The sequence below is a fragment of the Pelobates fuscus genome, chromosome 4 (genome assembly GCF_036172605.1).
Source record: "Pelobates fuscus isolate aPelFus1 chromosome 4, aPelFus1.pri, whole genome shotgun sequence".
Lineage (NCBI taxonomy): Eukaryota > Metazoa > Chordata > Amphibia > Anura > Pelobatidae > Pelobates > Pelobates fuscus.
In genome coordinates, this window is record NC_086320.1 from 375,758,244 (window position 1) to 375,780,701 (window position 22,458).

At 42.3% G+C, this 22,458-nt stretch overlaps 1 protein-coding gene across 1 annotated transcript in view; it reads right to left on the bottom strand.

Moving 5' to 3' along the window:
* The window catches only part of CCDC13 (coiled-coil domain containing 13), a 45,773-nt gene that overhangs the window by 12,429 nt on the left and 10,886 nt on the right, over positions 1–22,458 (bottom strand). Inside the window, exons 2-5 of the mRNA XM_063453159.1 lie at positions 7,104–7,327; positions 3,912–4,060; positions 3,198–3,340; positions 700–789 (exon numbers count right to left, since the gene is read on the bottom strand). Coding sequence (XP_063309229.1) covers positions 700–789; positions 3,198–3,340; positions 3,912–4,060; positions 7,104–7,327 — 606 coding nt within the window. The remainder of the gene's footprint in view (positions 1–699; positions 790–3,197; positions 3,341–3,911; positions 4,061–7,103; positions 7,328–22,458) is intronic.

A 22,458-nucleotide genomic window follows, 5' to 3' on the forward strand; every position in this document is an offset into this window, starting at 1 on the left:
AGGAGCCGTGCGCGCATTCAGCCAGTCCATAGGAAAGCATTCTCAATGCTTTCCTATGGACGCTGGCGTCTTCTCGCTGTGATTTTCACACTAAGAATCATGGAAGCGCCTCTAGCGGCTGTCAATGAGACAGCCACTAGAGGCTGGATTAACCCTCAGTATAAACATAGGAGTTTCAATGAAACTGCTATGTTTATATAAAAAAGGGTTAAACCTAGATGGACTAGGCACCCAGACCACTTCATTAAGCTGAAGTGGTCTGGGTGCCTATAGTGGTCCTTTAAGGAGGCTTTATTTGTTAAGTAAAAGGTTTGCATCTGTGGGACAAATCAATATGGAAGCTAAATATTTATTTATCAAGGTACAAATAGGACGATTCCAAAGTTCTGAAAGGCAAAGTTCTCTGTTAATAGCCTGCTAGAGCCTGTAGGATCTACATGTGTGTGATTAATTTCAATGAGATAAAAAAACGTCAAAAATAAGTTAAGATCTGGTTGAAAAGAAACCTTTTTATGGAAGCAGTGTGAGTATCCCTTTAACATGGGGCGTTAATCTAATATAAAGCAATGAATATGCTTATTGTTCCTATCTTGTCCTAATATTGTCTTAACACATAAAAGGGGTTTCTATACAGAGAGATAGAGAGAGCTATGATTCACGGTGGAGAGGACAGAGTTGTATAAATGTGGCTGAAGTTACTTTATTTTGTTCCACAGTCCTTAGCACTGGCTGTCCATTTCCAGAATCCTTTCCCGGACTACACTGAAGTCTCCCTGTCATATTCTGAAGCTGCAGGAAAAAAAGTAATAACAAGATAAAAACGTAATATTAAATAATGGTCAGTAAAACTACAAGCATACATACTATAGCTCATTTGAATGTTTACATAAAAATGATATTAGTTGTTAACATAGAAACTCCACATCCCTAATGGAAAACATTCAATATTCCCTTTCTTTTATCTCCTAATACAGGTCCTTTCTGTCTTAGACTGTCAATACTGTAGAATATTTTAGAATAATACATTATGTGATTATGTTATTTTTTTCATCTCTTGAAAACCATAACTGAATTATATTCAGGGACAAATTAAGTTTTATAGAACGAGGGTGGGGCATCAATGGGCAGCAAAGTCGATATTTTGTGACAAATATGGAAGTATGGTGATGGCGGGCACATGCTCTCCTGCAAGAAGAAGTCAGAAGGAAAGACAATAAACACAATAGGCTTTATTTAGCATTAACCTGTATTTATTAGGCCGTGGAAGAATGTACCTTTCTTACTGGAAATTAAACGCACGCGGTTTTGTTGAGCATTACTATGAACGGTTTCTGAATAAACTGGCATCACTTTGAAATATGCATCCCCCGAGGGCGTGCAAAGAACGAGCAAATACCTGACTTAGAAAAACCCAACACCAGGGGATGGTGAAATGAAAAATCTACATTTATCCTCAGCCAAGGAAACCCTGTTTATTAAGCAGATGGTGAGTGTCTGCAGGTCTCCACGGGAACTAAATCTGCAGGTTGGATGGAGGGGGCAGTGTCTACTGCTGGGTAGCTTGGCAAATACTATGTGTCAAACTAAGATGTAACAGATGGGCGACTTAGGGGTTCAGCATCTAGGGGTTCAACATCGGAGTGATGGGTCTAACGTGTCACAGAGCTGGGAAAAACATTATCCCAAACAGGTTTAATCAATGGACACGTCCGCATCCAAAGCCAATTCATCCCATCCATGAAAGCAAAGTTTAGACAAAGAGGGTTGAATATGGGCAACTTGGGCACAGGTAGCAAGAGAACATTGTAGTATATTTCCCATTTAGGCACCTTCTCCTCAATAGTTAAATGATTTTTACCTTAAATTAAGGGTTTTAACTGACTCCATTGCTTACCACCAAAAATGAGCTGTAGCTAAAAAAAAAAAAAAAATGCAGCTTTTTATTCTGTACAATGTAATAATTTATACAGATAAAGTAATCAGCTGGATTGAAATGACCCATTACCTACCTGGGAGAACTGTAAGATTAGCTTCTAATGTGTTCCATGATTCCTTGGAGCTCACCAGACATACAGCCTTAATGAAACTATAAACGAAGTGGAGCAATATTTAGGTGAGGAGTCCCACACCAAACACTACAAATAAATAATGTAGAATTATTTATGTAGCCAGTAGATGGCGTCAGACACTCATCACCTCACATAATGTCACGAAAAAGAAGAAAACACACAAATAATATTGCCAATCTACGTTAAAATAATTATAAAATAGAATATAAACAATAAAATATCTATATACATATGGGTATGAGAAGTGTTACGATAGTAAACAATAAACTTTATTAGCTGTAATGAAGTAGTATATAATTCCCACTGCCGCTTGCAAGATCATATTATGAGTAAATGCGGATCAAACCGCTACTCACTAACAGGATCAGTCAGTATTGAGTCCAAACGACCACCAACAGTACAATCTGGCTCAGAGGTCCTGTGAGTTCTGGGGCTGACAGATGCGGTGTCTCGGGTCTATGCCGATAGTCTCTCCCGATGAGGATAGATCAACATATATAAAATTGTATTCAGATCCAACAATGAACAATCAGGTAATTGCTTCAATACGGACTGAGCCGGTTAGTGAGTAGCGGTTTGATCCGCATTTACTCACAATATGACCTTAAATGCCGATCTGGTAAGCCAGATTCTTTACCACTTCATTTTTAATAAATTTGTTTTCATTTGTGCTAATAAAGTTTATTGGTTACTATAGTAACTTTTCTCATTCCCATATATATAGATTATTCTATGTTATCTGTACAATTATCTGTGTTTTTTGTCTTTTTCATGACATTATGTGAGGTGATGACTGTCTGACGCCATCTACTGGCTATATATGAGAATTTTACATTATTTATTTGTAGTGTTTGGTGTGGGACTCTTCACCTAAATATTGCTCCACTTCGTTTCCAGTTTTATTTTGGTGGTTGGTGTGTTTTGAGGTATAACACTGAAGTGTGCATCACAGGTTTAATGTTTAGTGCGTAGCACTTTTTAGATTTACTGTACATTGGTAAATTTGAATCTCAAGCGCTCCAAAGATGTATTTTTATATATATACAGGCTTGTAATGTCACTCCCCTGGCCCATGTGCAGCCAGCTTTACCCAATCCATGATCATTTTCTCTCTTTAGTCTGACTTGCCTCTTTCTCGGTTTCTTTAAGTTTGTTGTTCAACTGTTTTACTTTGGTTTTTTCACTCTCCATTTCTGCTGTAAGTTCACGATTTTTCTTTGACAGTTCAACAATTTTAGTTGCTGCGACGTCCCCAGCCATACCTGCGGTCCCTGAAATTAAAATCATTCATGCGATGGCATTATTGAAGCAATCTATACAAGGAACAAAGCACAGAAAGCAAGATACTACGTTGGCATGGAGCCACCCCATTCGCAGTTGGCAGTCTCCTCATCTTCATACCAGCAACTTCTTTTCAGGCCCCAAGGGCATTTAACTAGGTCAATCCCGATATGGCCAACAGTTACATGTCTGGAACAAATCTCTGAGTAATTCTTCCTGTTCAGCAGCAGTGAACCCTCCATGCGGATGTCCATAATATGTAGAACCTTGACAGGTCATACAGGTGAGGCTCTAACATGTTAACAGACATTAACACAATTCTTAACACTTCTATAACCTTTTGAGCTCATCAATACATAGCCCCCTGGAGGATGGTGAAAGATTCAGATGACGGTGAGACAGGGGAAGAGGTGATGGGTAAGAGACAGAAGAAGGCTGAAGGATAGAGCATTGCTTAAGGGAAACAAACAGAGCTGCAAAAGATGAGCATTGAGTAGACATCCGAGTCCCACAGAGATACGCAAATGGTTGAGAAGATTGCTGAGATCACGTCAGACCCACCTGCAAGCGCTAGTTTGCTTTCTTCCATTTTTTTCCTGAGATGTTTGATCTCAAATTCTTTCTCCTTTAGCAGTTTGTGCAATCTACCGTTTTCATCTTTGGTTTCACGTAACTGGTTCTGGAGCTGCTCATTCTCATCTTCCAGAAGCCTACGTTTAGAAAAACATCTCCATTAGGTTACCAGTAATGACATTATAGATTTAAAGTAACAGAGACACAGAGCCTATATTCACAAGAAAAAAGACCGCTTTAGAAGAAGTTAAGCGTGTAACTCACGGGTCACGACCCAAAACTGTGTGACAATGCTAAATATGTGTGTCCGCACTGGTTGGAACAAGCACGTCATATTCAGGCCTCAACTGTTCACCGTTTACAGTAGCATCACTGGTTTTCCCAGTGCAATGGACACCCCTTTAACAATGGAACGAGTATAATGAAAGGTATTCTTTAGATATTAGTTTGGTACTTATTAGATTCACATTTAAGAAATTGGCCTCCAAGTTAATTCCCCAGTCATGTACATAATTTAGATTCCTGACAACAAAGACACATTCAGTAACTAGTAATCTAGATTGGTATGGGATCTAAATTAGTTACAAACACTGGTGGACTTATGAACTAAACTAGAAATTTGGAAGATTTGACAGTAGAATTGTCAAGAATTGAGAAAAAACCTTATAAAGAACAAAAACCGTATCCAACTCTATTTTGGTCTTAAAATCTCAGTAATTTCCAGTTTAGTGAATATCCCATATGGAATTCAGATGTTTCTGCAATTTTCTGAAATGTAATGTGTTTATTTTCTGATATACACATGTATATACAGTATCTCTACAGTACACCCCTCACATTTTGTAAAATATTATGTAATATCTTTTCATGTGACAACACTGAAGAAATGACAATCTGCTACAATGTAAAGTAGGAAGTGTACAGCCTGTATAACAGTGAATCTGCTGTTCCCTCAAACAACAAAAGTAAGTACACCCCTAAGTGGAAATGTGACTCGTTAGTGTTACAATGTCTCAGGTGTGAATGGGGAGCAGGTGTGTTAAATTTGGTGTTATGGCTCTCACACTCTCTCATACTGGTCACATGGCACCTCATGGTAAAGAACTCTCTGAGGATCTGAAAAAAAATAAATAATTGTTGCTCTTCATATAGATGGCCTAGGCTATAAGAAGATTGCCAATACCCTGAAACTGAGCTGCAGCACGGTGGGCAAGACCATACAGCAGTTTTCCAGGACAGGTTCCACTCAGAACAGGCCTCGCCACGGTCGACCAAAGAAGTTAAGTGCACGTACTCAGCGTCATATCCAGAGGTTGTCTTTGGGAAATAGACATATGAGTGCTGCCAGCATTGCTGCAGAGGTTGAAGGGGTGGAGGGTCAGCCTGTCAGTGCTCAGACCATACTCCGCACACTGCATCAAATTGGTCTGCACGGCTGTCGTCCCAGAAGGAAGCCTCTTCTAAAGTTGATGCACAAGAAAGCCTGCAAACAGTTTGCTGAAGACAATTACTGGAACCATGTCCTGTGGCCCGATGAGACCAAGATAAACTTATTTGGTTCAGATGGTGTCAAGCATGTGTGGTGGCAACCAGGTGAGGAGTACAAAAACAAGTGCGTCTTGCCTACAGTCAAGCATGGTGGTGGGAGTGTCATGGTCTGGGCCTGCATGAGTGCTGCCGGCACTGGGGAGCTACAGTTCATTGAGGGAACCATGAATGCCAACATGTACTGTGACATATTAAGATGATGGACTGGCCAAGCATGTCTCCAGACCTAAACCCTATTGAGCATCTGTGGGGCATCCTCAAACGGAAGGTGGGGGAGCACAAGGTCTCTAACATCCACCAGCTCCGTGATGTCATCATGGAGGAGTGGAAGAGGACTCCAGTGGCCACCTGTGAAGCTCTGGTGAACTCCTTGCCCTTGAGGGTTAAGGCAGTGCTGGAAAATAATGGTGGCCACACAACATTTTGAAACTTTGGGCACTATTTGGACATTTCCACTTAGGGGCTACTCACTTTTGTAGCCAATGGTTTAGACATTAATGGCTGTGTGTTGAGTTTTTTTGAGGAGACAGCAGATTCACACTGTTATACAGGCTGTACACTTACTACTTTACATTGTAGCAATTTCCTCAGTGTTGTCACATGAAAATATATATAATAAAATATTTACAAAAATGTGAGGGGTGTACTCACTTTTGGGAGATACAGTATGCATAAAAAGGTGTTAACCCCTTAAGGACACAGCTTCTGAAGTAAACGGGTTAATACAAGTGTCAACTTTTAGCATAAATACATCTTGTATCACAGTCACTTATTTTGTTGTAATTGGGGGGAAATAAGATGAAACTTTTTAATTTCATTTTTATCAGAAACAGAATTTTAGGAAACCGTTCTATAAAAGTACATTGTAATAAAATCATAATAAATATGTTAAGTGACCATCTTACAGAAATTGTAATTAAAGGGGTTTGTTGGTTTGGATGGTTGGATGGTGTTTAATACACTGTCACAGAGTTCTTCACTAAAGTATGTTAAAATCCAAACAGTTTAGTGAACCTGATTTACTCACAAACTGTGAAAATATGGGACTCCAAAGTGAATTTCACATTCTAGGCCAATATAGATGAACTAAAAGTATCTGGTTCTAATTTAGCTTTTCTGGGCTAACGTGTGACATTCACTTGGTATCCCAGAATTCCACAGTTTAATGAATAAACTCACAGGTTCACTAAAGTGCAAACTGTTGTAAACTTAAAGTGAATTAAAAAATGTTATTCTCCACTTACCTTCTGACTGTGTCACTATACCCTCCATGACATATTCCAGGAGACTGCACTTTAGCAATGCCACTACTGTGAACATTTATTCTGCTATTTAGTTATCTGGCACTAGATGGCGTCAGCAGGCCATGGAATTATTATTATTATATCAATATATTTAAAGGAAAACTGTCACTTCGCAGGATACTTAATGTCCTATTTACTTATCTCTACATTAAATGAATATGTAATTTTGAGGTTTAAAAAATGAAGTTAAATGTAGCAAACCACATCTCTTTAACCTCCAACTGGGCGTCTCAATCTTAGCTCCCTGTCCTTTGCAGGTGGCAGTCGGTATCCCTTTAAATCTATATCCCACACTTTTCAAGGATGGCTTATTCAAAGGCTCACATACCTTTTGCTTATGTCAGACAAAGAACTGTCTCCTTTTTTAATGAGATTTAGATCGTCTTCTATCCCAAAAGTGGATTTCTGATTTTCGTCTTTCTGACTTTGCCGTAGTTCTTTCTCTCTCTTTCTCTCCATCAGTCTCTGCAGGCGTTTCTGCTGTTGTTCCTGCAGAGCCTTGAACTGAAGCCGTAAGTTTTCATTCACCGTTTCGTCAGAATTCATGGTGACCTGGGTTATTAACGAGATACCGTGCAGAGTGACAATATGTTCATTGGAAACCATGCATCATATTACTGATTATTATCTGCTTAAATGGTGTGAATTGCAATGCGCAGTCTTTCCAGTGGCAAAATAAACAAGTTAGCGCTAATTAAACCTCTATTCAGATATTTTATTAAGATATCAATGTTTATAAAATGTTTGTTTATTTTTTATAGTGTATCCCTGGTCAGTCACCCTGTGTTAGGTTAGCTCCTGGTTTGAATATCTGCTGTGTTTTAATATTCCCCTTCAGATTATGTTTTTTTTTGCTAATTCTCTTTTTCAGTCTTTCCTGTAGTCCACCTCTAATCCTGGCTCCTTGTGGCACCGGCAGTCTGTCTTATTTTCTATACAGCCTCTCCCTCCAAGTCTCAGCAATATATGATGTAGTCCTAATCACATGTTTTAGTTTTGTTCCCTACACATTCAATACAGAGCAATGACAAATAATATATTGTACGTTGCAAGATGTGGTTTCAAAAATGTGGACATCCGTTCGTGTGCTACAACAGGTCTACACAGTAAAAATGCAACAGCCCAGAGAAGATGAGTGAAAAACAAAATTCCTTGTAATTAGAACTTTGATTTATTGGAATAGTAACCTAATTTTCAAATTGACTACATAGGTCACATTTGTAATATTGTTTAATCCAGTGGTAGTCAACCTTTTTCTAACTACCGCCCACTAATGCATCTTTTTGGTTGAAAAATTTTCCTTACCGCCCACCAGTTTTCGCGGAATATTTTTTTCGAAAGGAGGGTGTTTTAAAAAAAAAATAAATGTACGTTCATTTATCTTTTTATTTCCAATTAATGCAGGTTTATAATGTTTTTAACTTTATAAAGTTTAATGAGAAAACAATAAAGTAAATTGAAATTACCTTTACTAGTGATTAATGAGATCCTTGAGGTTGATGCTGCAAGACTAAATATTTGATATCTGGTTCGATTTTCGTAAGGAACAAACAACGGTCCTTATGAACGGATATTCAGACGACTTCTCTGTTTGCGCATAATAGGATTTCTCATCTGTGCGTCATCTCCCCTCTTCTCCCTCCTCAATTCCACATCCCACCTTTTTTCCCCCCTTTTTATAACCTTCCTTATAGCAATGCCCAGTAGGAAGGCTGAGCTAGGTATCCCACTATAACAGACTGGCACACAGGGCCGCCATCAGGGCATGACCCACGTGTATCAGCGGAACTGCCGCCGGTGCATCTGCACCGGGGCCCACACGCTTATGGGGCCCATCAGGTGGCCCAAGCATTTAGGGCCACCCAATGGGCCCTATTATCTTCAGGGGCCCGGTCAGCGCTGTAATAGCGCGACCGGGCCCCTTTAAAAAAAAAAAATGCAGCCGGAAGCAAGTGCTGCTGGGAGGAAGTGACGTCCGGTCACTTCCTCCCAGTTTACTCCGCGCGGGAAGGAGGAGAGAAAGGCCGCGAGGAGAGGCAGTCGACTCACATCATCCCCAGCCACCCTCCTGCGACGAAATGGTAAGGAAGAGAGGAGGGTGGCTGAAAATGAGGTGTATGTGTGTGTATGTCAGTGTATGTGTGTGTGTGTGTATGTCAGTGTATGTGTGTGTATGTATGCCAGTGTATGTGTGTGCCAGTGTGTGTGTGTGTGTATGCCATTGTGTGTATGCCAGTGTTTGTGCACTGTGTGTATGCCAGTGTGTATGTCTGTTTCAGTATTTGTATCTGTTAGTGTGTGTGTGTGTATTCCTGTGGGCAGGATTTGGAGGCGGGCCCTGTGGGCGGGCTTGAAGGGGGCCCAGACCTTGGGCTGTGTTAGGGGCCCCAAAATTTGTGAAGGCGGCCCTGCTGGTACACAGACACACAGACAGACAGGCACACATGCAGACACACACACACACATGCAGACACACACACACGCAGACACACACACACATGCAGACACACACACATGCAGACACACACACAAGACATACATACAAAGACACATACACACATACAGACAGACACAAGAAACATATACATACAAAGACAAGACACAGATACATACACACATATATACAGACACACACACACGACACATACAAAGACACACATACATACAGACACCTACAGACAGACACACACAAGACATACATACAAAGACACAGACATACACAAGAAACATATACATACAATGACAAGACACACATACATACACACACATATATATATATATATATATATATATACACATACATACAAAGACACACAGACAGACACACACAAGACATACATACAAAGACACTTACACAGACACACACACAAGACATACATACAAAAACAAGACACATATATACAGACACACACAAGACACATACATAAGACACACATACAGACACACACAAGACATACATACACAACAAACACACATTATATTTAAGTCACCCTCCTGTTTCATACCTTTAAGGTGCAGGAGGGTGACTTTCCCTGGGGTCCAGTGGTGGCTCAGGTGGATGGGAGTCAGAGTTCCCACTCTGACTCCCTCCTCCTCCTTCCTCCCGCGCGGGCTCTCAGTATGCTGGGAGGAGTGACCGGGGAATCACTTCCTCCCAGCAGAGATGATGTCATCACAGGGGGCCGGTCGCGCTGTTAAAGCGCCCAGCGCTGACCAGGCCCCCTCACAATCCACATCCATCGGGTGGCCCTGACAGCATGGGCCACCCGATGCACCCCTCCAAATGCGGCCCCGGCGGATTGCCGCCCGGGCCGGGGCCGCAAGTGGTGATGGCGGTACCCGGTCGCAGGGGTACCGCCGGCTCGCACCCGCCCGCCCGCTCACCCAATCTATAAAAAAAATTGAAAATCCCTACCGCCCACCTGGAATCCCGAAACGCCCACTAGTGGGCGGTAGGGACCAGGTTGACGACCCATGGTTTAATCGCATGTGTTTTTTTTTTATTTTTTATAATAAAGATAATATGGCTTTAATAAAGAGTGTTTTTACTTTTGCACCCTTGATTTGAAGCCTGTCTATTGCCACGGAACTGATGGGAATTTCATTCTGCAAATTAAATTCTGAAGCGATAAAAATGCACAAATTTTTGGCCTAACACAAATGGACAGACTGAAACAAATTCGGAGAATTCGCCGATGCCCTCATCTAAATGACAGGACGTTCGAACCGCGAATGAAGCAACGCGAGAACACGGAGGAGGGTGAGTATTGTGGTGAGCTGTTTGAAGCTCTTTCTTTGGTCAAAGCTGGTCAAGTGTAGGAAAAATACATAAGACAAAGTAGTCCCTACTTTCTCTTATGTTTTAAAGAAAACTAGATAAGACAGGAAGAAATGAAGAACAGATCCTGAGAGAGGGAGAGAAGATGAAACAATAGGGAAAAGGTAAGTTCGGCATGACAGAAAATGCCTTAATAACTTTAAGCAAGTATTCTTTATTCAATAAACTGAGAACTGACAAGGAATTGCACATTGTGGGCAGACAGGCACGTTAGATCCAGAATTTGCTATTCCCTTTCCATTTTCCTAGCTCTCAGTCTAGTGAATAGCCATGTATAGGCGAAAGCCCTTACTTCCTATAATCTGTAAATACTCAGACGGACCATCTGCCAGCACTTGTTGGAAATGGCAGCAACACTTTACAAAAAGAAACAGAAACCATCTACGTCCCTCTTCCCTAAACACAGGATAACACAGGGAACTAAGCCCCGCAATGAAAGGCACATATAGTGTAACGATCCTTCTGTACCTAGCACTGGGACTATAACACACTATTGATTACTCCCATAGGGCTTGTCACTTGGGAGAAGGTGTGAATTGCAGACCGAATATAAATATTCAATACTTCGTGTATATAGTGACAGCAAGTAACCACTTTGTAACCAATACACCTGTAAAGCCTTAATGCCAAACTGGAGAAGCTATTGTTACTGCCTCCTCTGGGAATACTCTGACGCAGCTCGTTCTGGGGTTGGGGGAAGGTAGATCACCCTTTGTAGTATCAAAGCATCATGGGAGCTGAAGTTCTGTGATAGTTGGAGGTTTAGCTTCTCATCCCCAGGGTCTACAGAAACAAATTCCTGGCTAGCTAGAAGATGTCCACATAGCAATCCCATGGTTAGTAAATACTGACATTAATCAGAATCTAGCTTTCTCCTCGGGTCTCAGAACCCTTTCATTTAAAGGCACACTATAAGCAACAAAACAGCTTTAGCTTAATAAAGCATGTTGGTGTACAGATTATGCCCCTGCAGTCTCACTGCCATTTAGGAGTTAAATCATTCTGTTTATAGAGCCCTAGTCTCACCTCCCTGCATGTGACTTACTGTTTAGGTGTGGCTAGGGCTGTGATTTAAATCCTAAATGGCAAATAATTGAGCACTGACACAGCAGGGGTAAGATTTATACACCAATATGGCTTCATTAACACCTTAAGGACACATGACATGTGTGACATGTCATGATTCCCTTTTATTCCTGAAGTTTGGTCCTTAAGGGGTTAAAGGGACACTATAGTCATCAGAACAACTACAGCTTATTGTATTTGTTCTGGTGAGTAGAATCATTACATTCAGGCTTTTTGCAGTAAACACTATTTATTCAGAGACAATGCAGTGTTTAGATTACAGCCTAGTGACAACTCCACTGGCCGCTCCTCAGATGGCTGCTAGAGATGCTTCCTAGGGCTGTGCTGCACAGTGTGACTTACATTCAATGTTTCCACCCTCTACATGCAGACACTGAACTTTCCTCATAGAGGTGCATTGATTCAATGTATCTCTATAAGTTGATGCTGATTGGCCAGCGCTGTGTTTGACTTTTGTGCTGTCTCTTCCCCTGATCTGCCTCCTTGACAGTCTCAGCCAAATCTACAGGAAAAGATTGTGATTGGCTTTGATAAACACTCCTGATGATGTCAGACAAAGAGGCAGATCAGGGGCAGAGACAGCAGTAGCAGCAGACTGGAATAAAAGGTAAGATTTACTATATTTAGGGGGACAAGAGGGTTCCAGTGGAACTGGATGGTGTTTTTAACACTATAGGGTCAGAAATATATGTTTGTGTTCCTGACCCTATAGTGTTCCTTTAACCCCTTAAGGACACATGACATGTGTGACATGTCATGATTCCCTTTTATTTCACAAGTTTGGTCCTTAAGGGGTTAAGCTAAGGTTTGTTGATGCCTATAGTGTCATTTCAACTCAGTTGCTATTTAACTGCATTGTTTAAAAATAGTTTCACATGATATTAGACATTGTGAACTAGGATAAATGTAAATCCAGTCTCACATCCTCCTGGGCTTTTATTCATTTTCATTTTAGTTACACTTTTTCCAGGGCACGCTTTAACCTTATTGCACCCAACCTCCCTGGTTATATTAATGCCCAGGCTATTGAATCAAAGAAATGTCCCAAAACTAACTTGAGCAATAGGGAACAATCAGCTTTTAAAAGATTGTGCGGTAGACATGATGTGCAGTGGTTTTATTGGATCTGGATTAACAGAGGCCATGAGACTCCTTGGAGACAACTCCACGTGTCGCTTGTTACCCAATAATCCCACTGTAGAATATACCACCAAACTTCTTCATTTATTAAATGATGGGAAGGATCAGGATATCCTAAGTCAAAATGAATTCAAATTTTGATTTAATCCTCACCCTAGACTGGCCACATTTTATTATTTACCCAAGGTCCATAAACCCCTAATAAAATAACCAGGCAGACCTAGTGTAAGTGGCATTGGTAGCCTAACAGCTAATCTGTCTCAATATGTCGATTATTTCCTACAAAAATATGTACCTAAAACTAAATCTTATATTAAAGACACAGGACATATCCTCAGCATCATTAATGACATTCATTCACGTTTTATAGATAACGTCATTATTATTTGGGATTGTCCACAATCTGGTTTGTCTAAATATTTAATGTACCGGTATATAAATAATAATGATCAGGTTTGAAATATACCCCAGATATCCAAATCAATAGACAAAATTTTCTATAGGACCTTTTTAAAACCTACTGGTAAGAATAGTTATATTGATTTGAAAAGTTGCCACCATCATCAGTGGTTAACAAATATACCTAAAGGTCAGTTCATGCGCATAAGTTGTAACTGTGCCAGGGACGAGGCCTTTGAGTCCCAAACCAAATTTTTCGAAAGCAGATTCACTGACAGGCACCACCCCAAAGGCTTGTTGAATACTACTAGAGACCTTGTATGACAGTGTAGGAAAAAACCTGAAACCTGGGTTAACAGGCCAAATAGAAATAAAATGGATTTTAGTTTGTCTTTTATCACAGTTCAAAGTAGTGAGCAGCACAAATATGTGATACCACAAGTAAAATATAATACGTGCACTGTGGAGGTGTATATACCCAATAGAAAATGAAAATATATCCAAATATAAACAGGATCAGATGGTAACCAGAAGTCAAATGCTGGAAAATTCAATATTACATCCCATTTCTGAAAGTCTGTTTCGGGTAATAGCGTTTATAGAAGATAATCCAAAGGGTATTCCTCTGTATGAAGCTTGTTCCTCGAAGTAAATGATGTAGAACAGGCACACAAATTAAAAGGCAAGTATTCACATTTATTTAAAAAAAATATATAGAAAAGTCTTACATATAAGTTGTAGTAACGCCAGTAATGTAGTAATGTCTTTTATCACACAATTTAATAGCAAATCCAAATGAATAGAAAAGCAGTTAATAAATGTTGGCCAGTTTTATTGCAGGATGATGTTTTAAAGGGAATTTTACCACCTAGACCTAAAGTCATTTACAATAAAGCCAGGGATTTTAAATCTCATTTAGCACCCAAGCCTTCTACTAGGGATCGACCGATATTGATTTTTTAGAGCCGATACCGATACCGATAATCTGTGAACTTTCAGGCCGATAGCCGATAACTTGCCGATATTCTGTACATTTACCATTTTGAAAAAATAAACAATTTCTAACGGTAAATGCACAAAATAAACATGCCACATGTAGTGGATGAAGTGTATTTAGACAGGGGAGCTGTGTGTGTTGTGGATGCAGTGTGTATTTGTGTAGTGTGTATAGTGAATGCAGTGTGTTTGTAGTGTGTATAGTGAATGCAGAGTGTGTGTTTGTGTAGTGTGTATAGTGAATGCAGAGTGTGTGTTTGTGTAGTGTGTATAGTGAATGCAGAGTGTGTGTTTGTGTAGTGTGTATAGTGAATGCAGAGTGTGTGTTTGTGTAGTGTGTATAGTGAATGCAGAGTGTGTGTTTGTGTAGTGTGTATAGTGAATGCAGAGTGTGTGTTTGTGTAGTGTGTATAGTGAATGCAGAGTGTGTGTTTGTGTAGTGTGTATAGTGAATGCAGAGTGTGTGTTTGTGTAGTGTGTGTATATAATGCAGTGTGTGTTTGTGTAGCGTGTGTATATAATGCAGTGTGTGTGTTTGTGTAGCGTGTGTATATAATGCAGTGTGTGTGTTTGTGTAGAGTGTGTATATAATGCAGTGTGTGTTTGTGTAGTGTGTGTATGTAATGCAGTGTGTTTGTGTAGTGTGTGTATATAATGCAGTGTGTTTGTGTAGTGTGTGTATATAATGCAGTGTGTCTGTGTAGTGTGTGTATATAATGCAGCGTGTCTGTGTAGTGTGTGTATATAATGCAGTGTGTTTGTGTAGTGTGTATGTATGTAATGCAGTTTGTGTAGTGTGTATGTTTGTGTAGTGTGTATGTGTATGTTTGTAATGCAGTGTGTGTGTGTTTGTGTAGTGATTTAATTTGTGTAAAATGGGGGGGGGGATTTTTTTAGGTTAATTATTTTTATTTTATTTTAATATTTAAATGGTGTTTTTTTTGTTTCTTTTAGTCCCCCCTCCTTGCTTCTTACCAGGGAGGGGGGATGTAGTATTCCCTGGTAGTCCGGTGGTTTGTTAAGTACTGTGGGGGTCCGGCAGCAAGCGCTGACTTACCTTGCCAGCAGCTCCTGCAGCTCCCCAGTGTAAATCTCGCGGCCCTTAGTGCCGCGCGGAGCGTTGCCATGGTAACCCGTGGCAACGCTCTGCGGCCGCGGGTCTCGCGAGATTTAGACATGGAGCTGCAGGAGCTGCTGGCAAGGTAAGTTAGCACTTGCTGCCGGACCCCCCAGGACCGCCAGGCTTGTAATGAGCCTGGCGGTCCTAGGAGGTATTATCGGCAATATCGTTAGCTATATTGGCCGATACTGATATTGCCGAAAATACCGAATATCGGCCGATAATATCGGTAAAACCGATAATCGGTCGATCCCTACCTTCTACCATCCATTGATAAACAAAACTCCACTTTCTTTCCTAAACCCAATGGCTTTTTCAAATATGGGCACTGCAAGATGTGTAATTAAGGAATTTAGTAGCTCTGCAACCAAACAGACCTCCAAAATTAAGCACTTTATAAATTGTTCCACTAAAAATTTTGTTTATTTAATACAATGCCCCTGTGAGGCGCAAAATGTGGGACGTACAATCAGAACCCTTAGGGAACGCATCTTGGGACATCAACGGGCCATTATGAATAAAGATGTAAAACACGGTGTACCTAGACACTGTACAAACTGTGCTCTCTTTGAGTTTAAGCAGTTTTTATGTTTTGGGATTGACATAGTTCAACATGATAATAGAAAGGGGGATATAGTGAAAAAGGTGTGTCAGCGTGAAACCCAATGGATATATAAACTTAAGACATTGAGAGATCCTGGTTTAAATGTTGATGTCGACATTATGGCTTTTATGTGATTCTTAACCATTTTTAATGTAAATATCTAATATTTATTATACTCAATTTTTATATTCGTTTTATTATTAATGGCATATTTATTTTTTATATATCATGTCGTTTATAGGCAGTGTCTTGATGTTTACATGGGGTTATTAATCATTATTTGTGATGAGATGGAATGATTGATCCCTTAAAGGAACACCTAAATTACTTTAGCTAAATAAAGCAGTTTTAGTGTATAGATCATTCCCCTGCAATTTCACTGCTCAATTCACTGTCATTTAGGAGTTAAATCACTTTGTTCCGGTTTATGCAGCCCTTGCCACACCTCCCCTGGCTATGATTGACAGAGCCTGCATGAAAAAAAAACTGGTTTCACTTTCAAACAGATGTAATTTACCTTAAATAATTGTATCTCAATCTCTAAATTGAACTTTAATCACATACAGGAGGCTCTTGCAGGGTCTAGCTGATGTGGAATTATTAAAAATCTTTATTGTATTTGTATTGAATTATTGTACTAACTCCATTTTAACTTTATACTGTGACTTCTTCCTCCATTTTGTCCTCATAACCTGACTTCTTCAATCCTCCATTTTGTCCTCATGACTTAACTTGTTCATTTTAAAACTACATTACGTGACTGAACTTCTCAACCCAATTAATACAGTAGACAAAGATCGTGTTTCCTTCAAGGACAAGTACCAGGAGGTGCTGGCTACTCCTTAAGACTTGCCGGCTACTCCTTAGGACTTATAAGATAGTATAGTTTGAAGGCCACAGAACACAGTAGTAATGAAATGTTCTATTCATAAGAGACCTTGCACCTGGACATAAAGCCTGATATCATTGATTGTGTAAAATGACGCTTAGGACCCCCTTGTCCCCCACCCGTGTCCAGAATAATCCCACCTCTGATGGGTGGGCACGGGACTAACCTCTTAATTTTACGAACCAATAGGTAAGACACTAACTCCGTCACTTAACAATTAATCCAATTGATGATGTTTATTTGCTGATATTCTAATAATCAATGATGACGCAAAATGCCTCTTAAAAGGGCCTGCGCGCCCGCTTTTACTTCACTTGCCAATAAACTTTCTCGAAGTTATTTTAACCTGAACCTCGTGTGTCAGACTTAATTACTTCAGCGTATATACGCAATTTAATTTTATTGATTTGGACAGGAACAGATAGACATCTGAACATTTTGGTTTACTTTCAAAAAGTACCATAACAACTTGGCGCCCAACGTGGGGCACCGGGCTATGTCCGGCCGGCGAGCCGTCCTAAGGAAGACAAGGGTGGACGGAGGAATCCGGGGGGAAGGAAGGGAGATTGATCACCTCCAAATACACGGTAGAGACTTCTGCAGAGCCACCGGTATGTTCCGGCCCCTTTGATTGACCCGTCCACGTGTCTGTGACTGCTTCCCGGGAGGACATCAAAGACAGGTAATATCTTGCCCGGTGCCTCGTTACTCACTTGTTTACCTGCATTTTGGTCTATCTGTTGCCTGGGTGTGTTTGAATTGTGTTTGAATTGTTTGCTTGTTTTCCCCTTTTTGGGATAAAGGGGGGTGGACCTGAGGGGATTTGCCTGGGTCTTCAGTGTGTCTGTCTATCTGTTTGTATTTTACCCCTTTTGGGATAAAGGGGGGTGGACCCGTGGATGTGTTCCTGGGGGGTCTTCTGTTTCCTGTTTTACCTCTTTTAGGAACCACGGTGCTGTGGTTGTAAGGAAAAAGAGGGGTTGACCCGTGGATGTGTGTTCCTGGGGGGTCTTCTTTGCCTGTTTACTTCTTTTAGGAGCCTCGTGGCTGTGGCTGTAAGGAAAAAGAAGTTTTGTGGAACTGTGGGATCTGTGTAGAATCACAGTTTCCCTGTGATCCCGTTTTGTGTCACTTTGATAGCCTAGCTAGCTTCACTGTGCGCGTTCCGGCTATCCAGCTCTGGTTGAGTTGGGGACGCCCTGACCCGGACCATCCAGCTCTAGTTGAGTTGGGGACGTCCTGACCCGGACCCTTCGGCTCTAGTTGAGCTGAGGGTCCACTGATTATTTAATTGTGGTAGGAGACTTAGCCTTGTGGCAGGGGACTTTGTTTCCTGGGGGAATTCAAGCAGGTATTGCTTGTTTTTCGCATCACGTGGTAGTGAGACTTATAAGTGGGTTTTATAGGGGCACTACGGGAGTGAGGATAGAGGTGGCCACATTCTTGTGGACTGCTGTAACGAGGGAGGCTGGAAAGGATTTCGGACCGGTGTTAGCTGTTATCCTTGGCCGCTGGTAGTGAGACTTGAGGAAGTCGTTCTCCGAGCGGGGACACTACGAGGTTGAGAAAGGTGACTTTGGAGTAAGCACATGTAGAAGGAAAGGGATTACTGTTGATTTCATTTGAACTGTGATGCATGCACTGTATTTCAATTGTATTGTTGTTTTGTCTGTTTAATTTGGAGTCTCATGAACTCCGGTGTCTGTCTCTAAGGATTTTCTTCCTTGCCTTTCATCTTTCCTAAACTTCCTATATTATTATACTATCCACTCCCATTTCTCTTGAAAGAGAAGTGATTGGTCACACACTTCTCACCTCGCTCCAATCCGTGTCTACCATCCCGGGTAGGCGGATTCAGTGACTGGTCTACGTTTTGGGAAGACGCACCTGAGAAAGTCCCACGGTTCTCGGGTGGCAGTCGAGCATTGTAGACGTTCCTGTTCAGTTTTTCCTTTCTCTCTCTCTCCCTATATCTAGGACGCTGGTATAGGGGTAAAGGGATTATGGGACAGGATTTAAGCAAGCCCAGTAAGGGCTGGTTAGCATGTGATTTAGTTGAAGACAGAGAGGGTGAGGAAATGGTTAAAGGTGTTGAAAAGATTGCAAAAGTATGTAGAATTGCTGTACCGACATGTGGAAGATTGCAACCAGAAAGTTGGCGTAGGTTACTGACAGAAAAGAAAGGCAAGCTTACAGATAATGGTTTATTAAAGACTGCTGAAGCATGGTATAGAGTAGCGAAGGCTATTCAGCTAGAAGGTTGGGTTGAGGAAGAGATAAATCACAAAGGTGTGAAATTGTTTGTGTATCATAATAATTGTGTTGCTGGGATCTACCCTCAGCCAGCGCCCAGAAACGGCGCCCAGGGAATGTCTATCCCCAAGATTCAGTCAGCAATAAGTGATAGCCAGCTGACCATGTTCCCCACTCCCAATCCTCCTAACACCCATCCCGTCACCTCCCCTGTCTGCCCGGTCCTGAATTCTGATGGATCCTTCTTTTCCCCTTCCCCGTCTCTAACATTCCCATCATCCTCATCCATCCCTACACTACCTGCTGTACCTCCCCCTAACATTTCATCTGCCATTCCTTCCCTACACTCCCTCTCCGTTAATGATCCCCTCCCCTCTTCATCCGCCCAACTAACCACCTCTTCCACCCTCGCCCCGGCGCCTCCCTCTACACCCACCCCTACCAATCCCTCTCCGTCCCCTCCCATCTCCGCCCCAGTCCAATACCCCACCTCCTTTCCCTCCCCAGCCTGGCCCTACCCCTTCCCGTATCCCATGACCCTGCCCTATCCCGGATATTCACTACCCCTTCCCCAAGCCACTCCCCAGGTTCCGGTCATGCCCAGTCCGGCACAGGTGACTCCGGGTATGCCCACATCCAACATGGCCGCCACTCCTTCCCTTAACCCTAATGTAATACCTCTTCCGGCCACCAATATGGCGGCCCCCAGTTCAGCCCTGATGCCGGTAATTCCCGGCGACTACCTATCCCCAGGTTATGACTCGCTAGCTACCCCTGCATCTGGGGCCCGTTCCCGACCACCGATCCTTTCACCTCATGCGGGCCCTACACCGCGCAAAAGAGCCAACATCATAGAATTCGATGATGACGACATGGACAGGGTATCCCATGTCTCATCGGAACTTGCCGCGGGAGCCCCAACTCCTCGTTCTATCGATGACCCCTTTGGCCACAAAGGTCGGGGAGAACAGGCCCCTCCTAAATATGTTGCTTTCAATCCCACTCAAGCTAGTGCTCTAATGAAATCACTCCCTGACCCAGAAAAACAGCCTATGCCCTTCTACCGAGGGATAGTTCAAATTCAAAAGACTTATTCCGCAGCATGGCGGGATCTACTGAGCATTTGTGCTATAAAAGCAGGGGATGCATATTGGCCAAGTATGGCCCGACACCTTAGTACAGATCTGCTCAGCAGTGATGTTGATTACCCCTCTGGAGTAACTTTCTGCACCCAATTAAGAGAATGGGCTAAGGACAAACTTGCGGATCAGGCTGCTGGCCTTACTGATGTTATTCAAGATAAAGGAGAATCGGTGGAAAGGTTTCATGCAAGACTGTATCAAATGTTCACAGATTTGGGGTTTGATCTTACTGACAAGATTCATTCACAAATGCTGTCAGGTGCGTTTGTCCAAGGTGTTAAAGACTCTATACGCAAGGGAATCATTGCTGCTCGTCCGGAATACAAGGTAGTTCCCCTGGATACCCTGCTTTTAGTTGCTAGAGGTCTGGAATCTGTTCAGACCCCAAGAAGACCCAATCCAGCTCCACTCATGGTGGCCCGCGCTACCCCCATCACCCCTGGCACCAGGGGTGTCAAGTTAGAGGATGTAACTTGTTTTAATTGTGGGGCTCAGGGACACTACAGAAGTGACTGTCCGGAACCTAAAAAAGAACCTGGGGCACCCAGAAAGTTCTCTAAGCCTGCCCCAGGCCCCAAGACCGAGAAAAGGATTCCAATTATTGAAGAACCAGATGATTAGGAAACTGGCAAGCCTGTGTCTGTAACCCCTGTAATGGCAGTGTCTACAGGGGATAAAGGGGGGCCACTCGCCACAGTGACTTTGCCTATTGAAGGCCACCCTACCACATTCCTTGTTGACACAGGTGCAGCCCGTAGTGTTCTGCGAGAACAAGACCTGCCAGACCCATCTTTTCTGTCAAATATCGATGTCTCTTGTGTTGGAGTGGATGGCCAGCCGAGACATAGCCCTCTAACAACCCCGCTACGAGTTGGTTCTAGCCTGCTCGCTCGCTTTGTAGTATCCTCCACATGCCCCATTAACCTGTTAGGTGCTGATGTCCTCTCACGCCTGCAAGCATCCATCACCTTTACCCCGGATGGGCAGGTAGAAATGTTTACACCTCTGTCTGTATCAGACACTTCAGCCCTATGCTCTTTGCCTCTGATGCTGCATTTAGGAAAGCCCCGTAAGGAGGCAGCAGAATTAAGGTCCAATTTCCCAGAGGAATTAAAAACACAGGTGCCCGCCAAGTTATGGTCCTCAGGCCCAGAGGACATAGGTCACCTAAATGTTCCCCCTGTGGTGGTAAAGCTTATTCCAGGAGCTAAGTTACCAAGAAAACCACAATATCCATTAAAACCAGCACAGTCTGCTGCAATTTCTATCCACATTAAGGCACTCTTGGAGAAGGGTGCCCTAGTCAAATGTAAATCTGAATGCAACACCCCGTTATTTCCTGTGAAAAAGAAAACTCCAAAGGGTGAGCCAGAGAAGTACAGGATGGTTCAGGATCTCCGTGCTGTCAATGAAGCTACCGTCCTGGACACCCCTCTTGTACCAAATCCCCATACTCTGCTCTCTGGAGTCCCTCCATCTGCAAAATTCTTCACAGTTATTGACCTGGCCAATGCCTTTTTCAGTGTCCCACTGGACCCATCCTGCCAATACCTGTTTGCTTTCACTCATGAGATGCAACAGTATACCTGGACTGTCATGCCCCAAGGGGCACAAAATTCTCCAAGTCAATTTGCAAAGGCCATGGGTACCATCCTCGACCCATGGCAAGCTGAGCACCCGGAAGTTGTCTTGCTTCAGTATGTGGATGATCTATTGCTGTGTGGAGATGATATACCCACTACTGAAAGGTGTTCAATTAGCCTTCTTTCCTATTTGGCAGAACAAGGATGTAAAGCTTCACTCATCAAGCTACAATTCTGTCAATCCTCAGTGGTCTTCCTTGGACATTGCCTATCTCAAGGTGCCAGACATCTTACTCGGGACCGGGTAAGAGCTGTTCTGGACATTCCACCTCCAAGAACTTCGAAGTCTCTTCATGCCTTCCTAGGCCTCATTTCCTACTGCAGAGCATGGATCCCAGAAGCCTCTCTGCTTATGCAACCTCTCTATGATGCTCTTAAATCTGACCCGTTTTGTCTGACCAATGAAGCCCTGGACAACTTTGATGCTCTAAAACGTGCCATTGCTTCTGCTCCTGCCTTGGGCCTACCTGACTACTCCAAGCCTTTCAAGTTGTTTGTCTCTGAAAGACAAGGCCATGCAACAGGAGTTCTCACCCAAACTAATGACTTAAGAGGCCGCCAGAGGCCTATTGG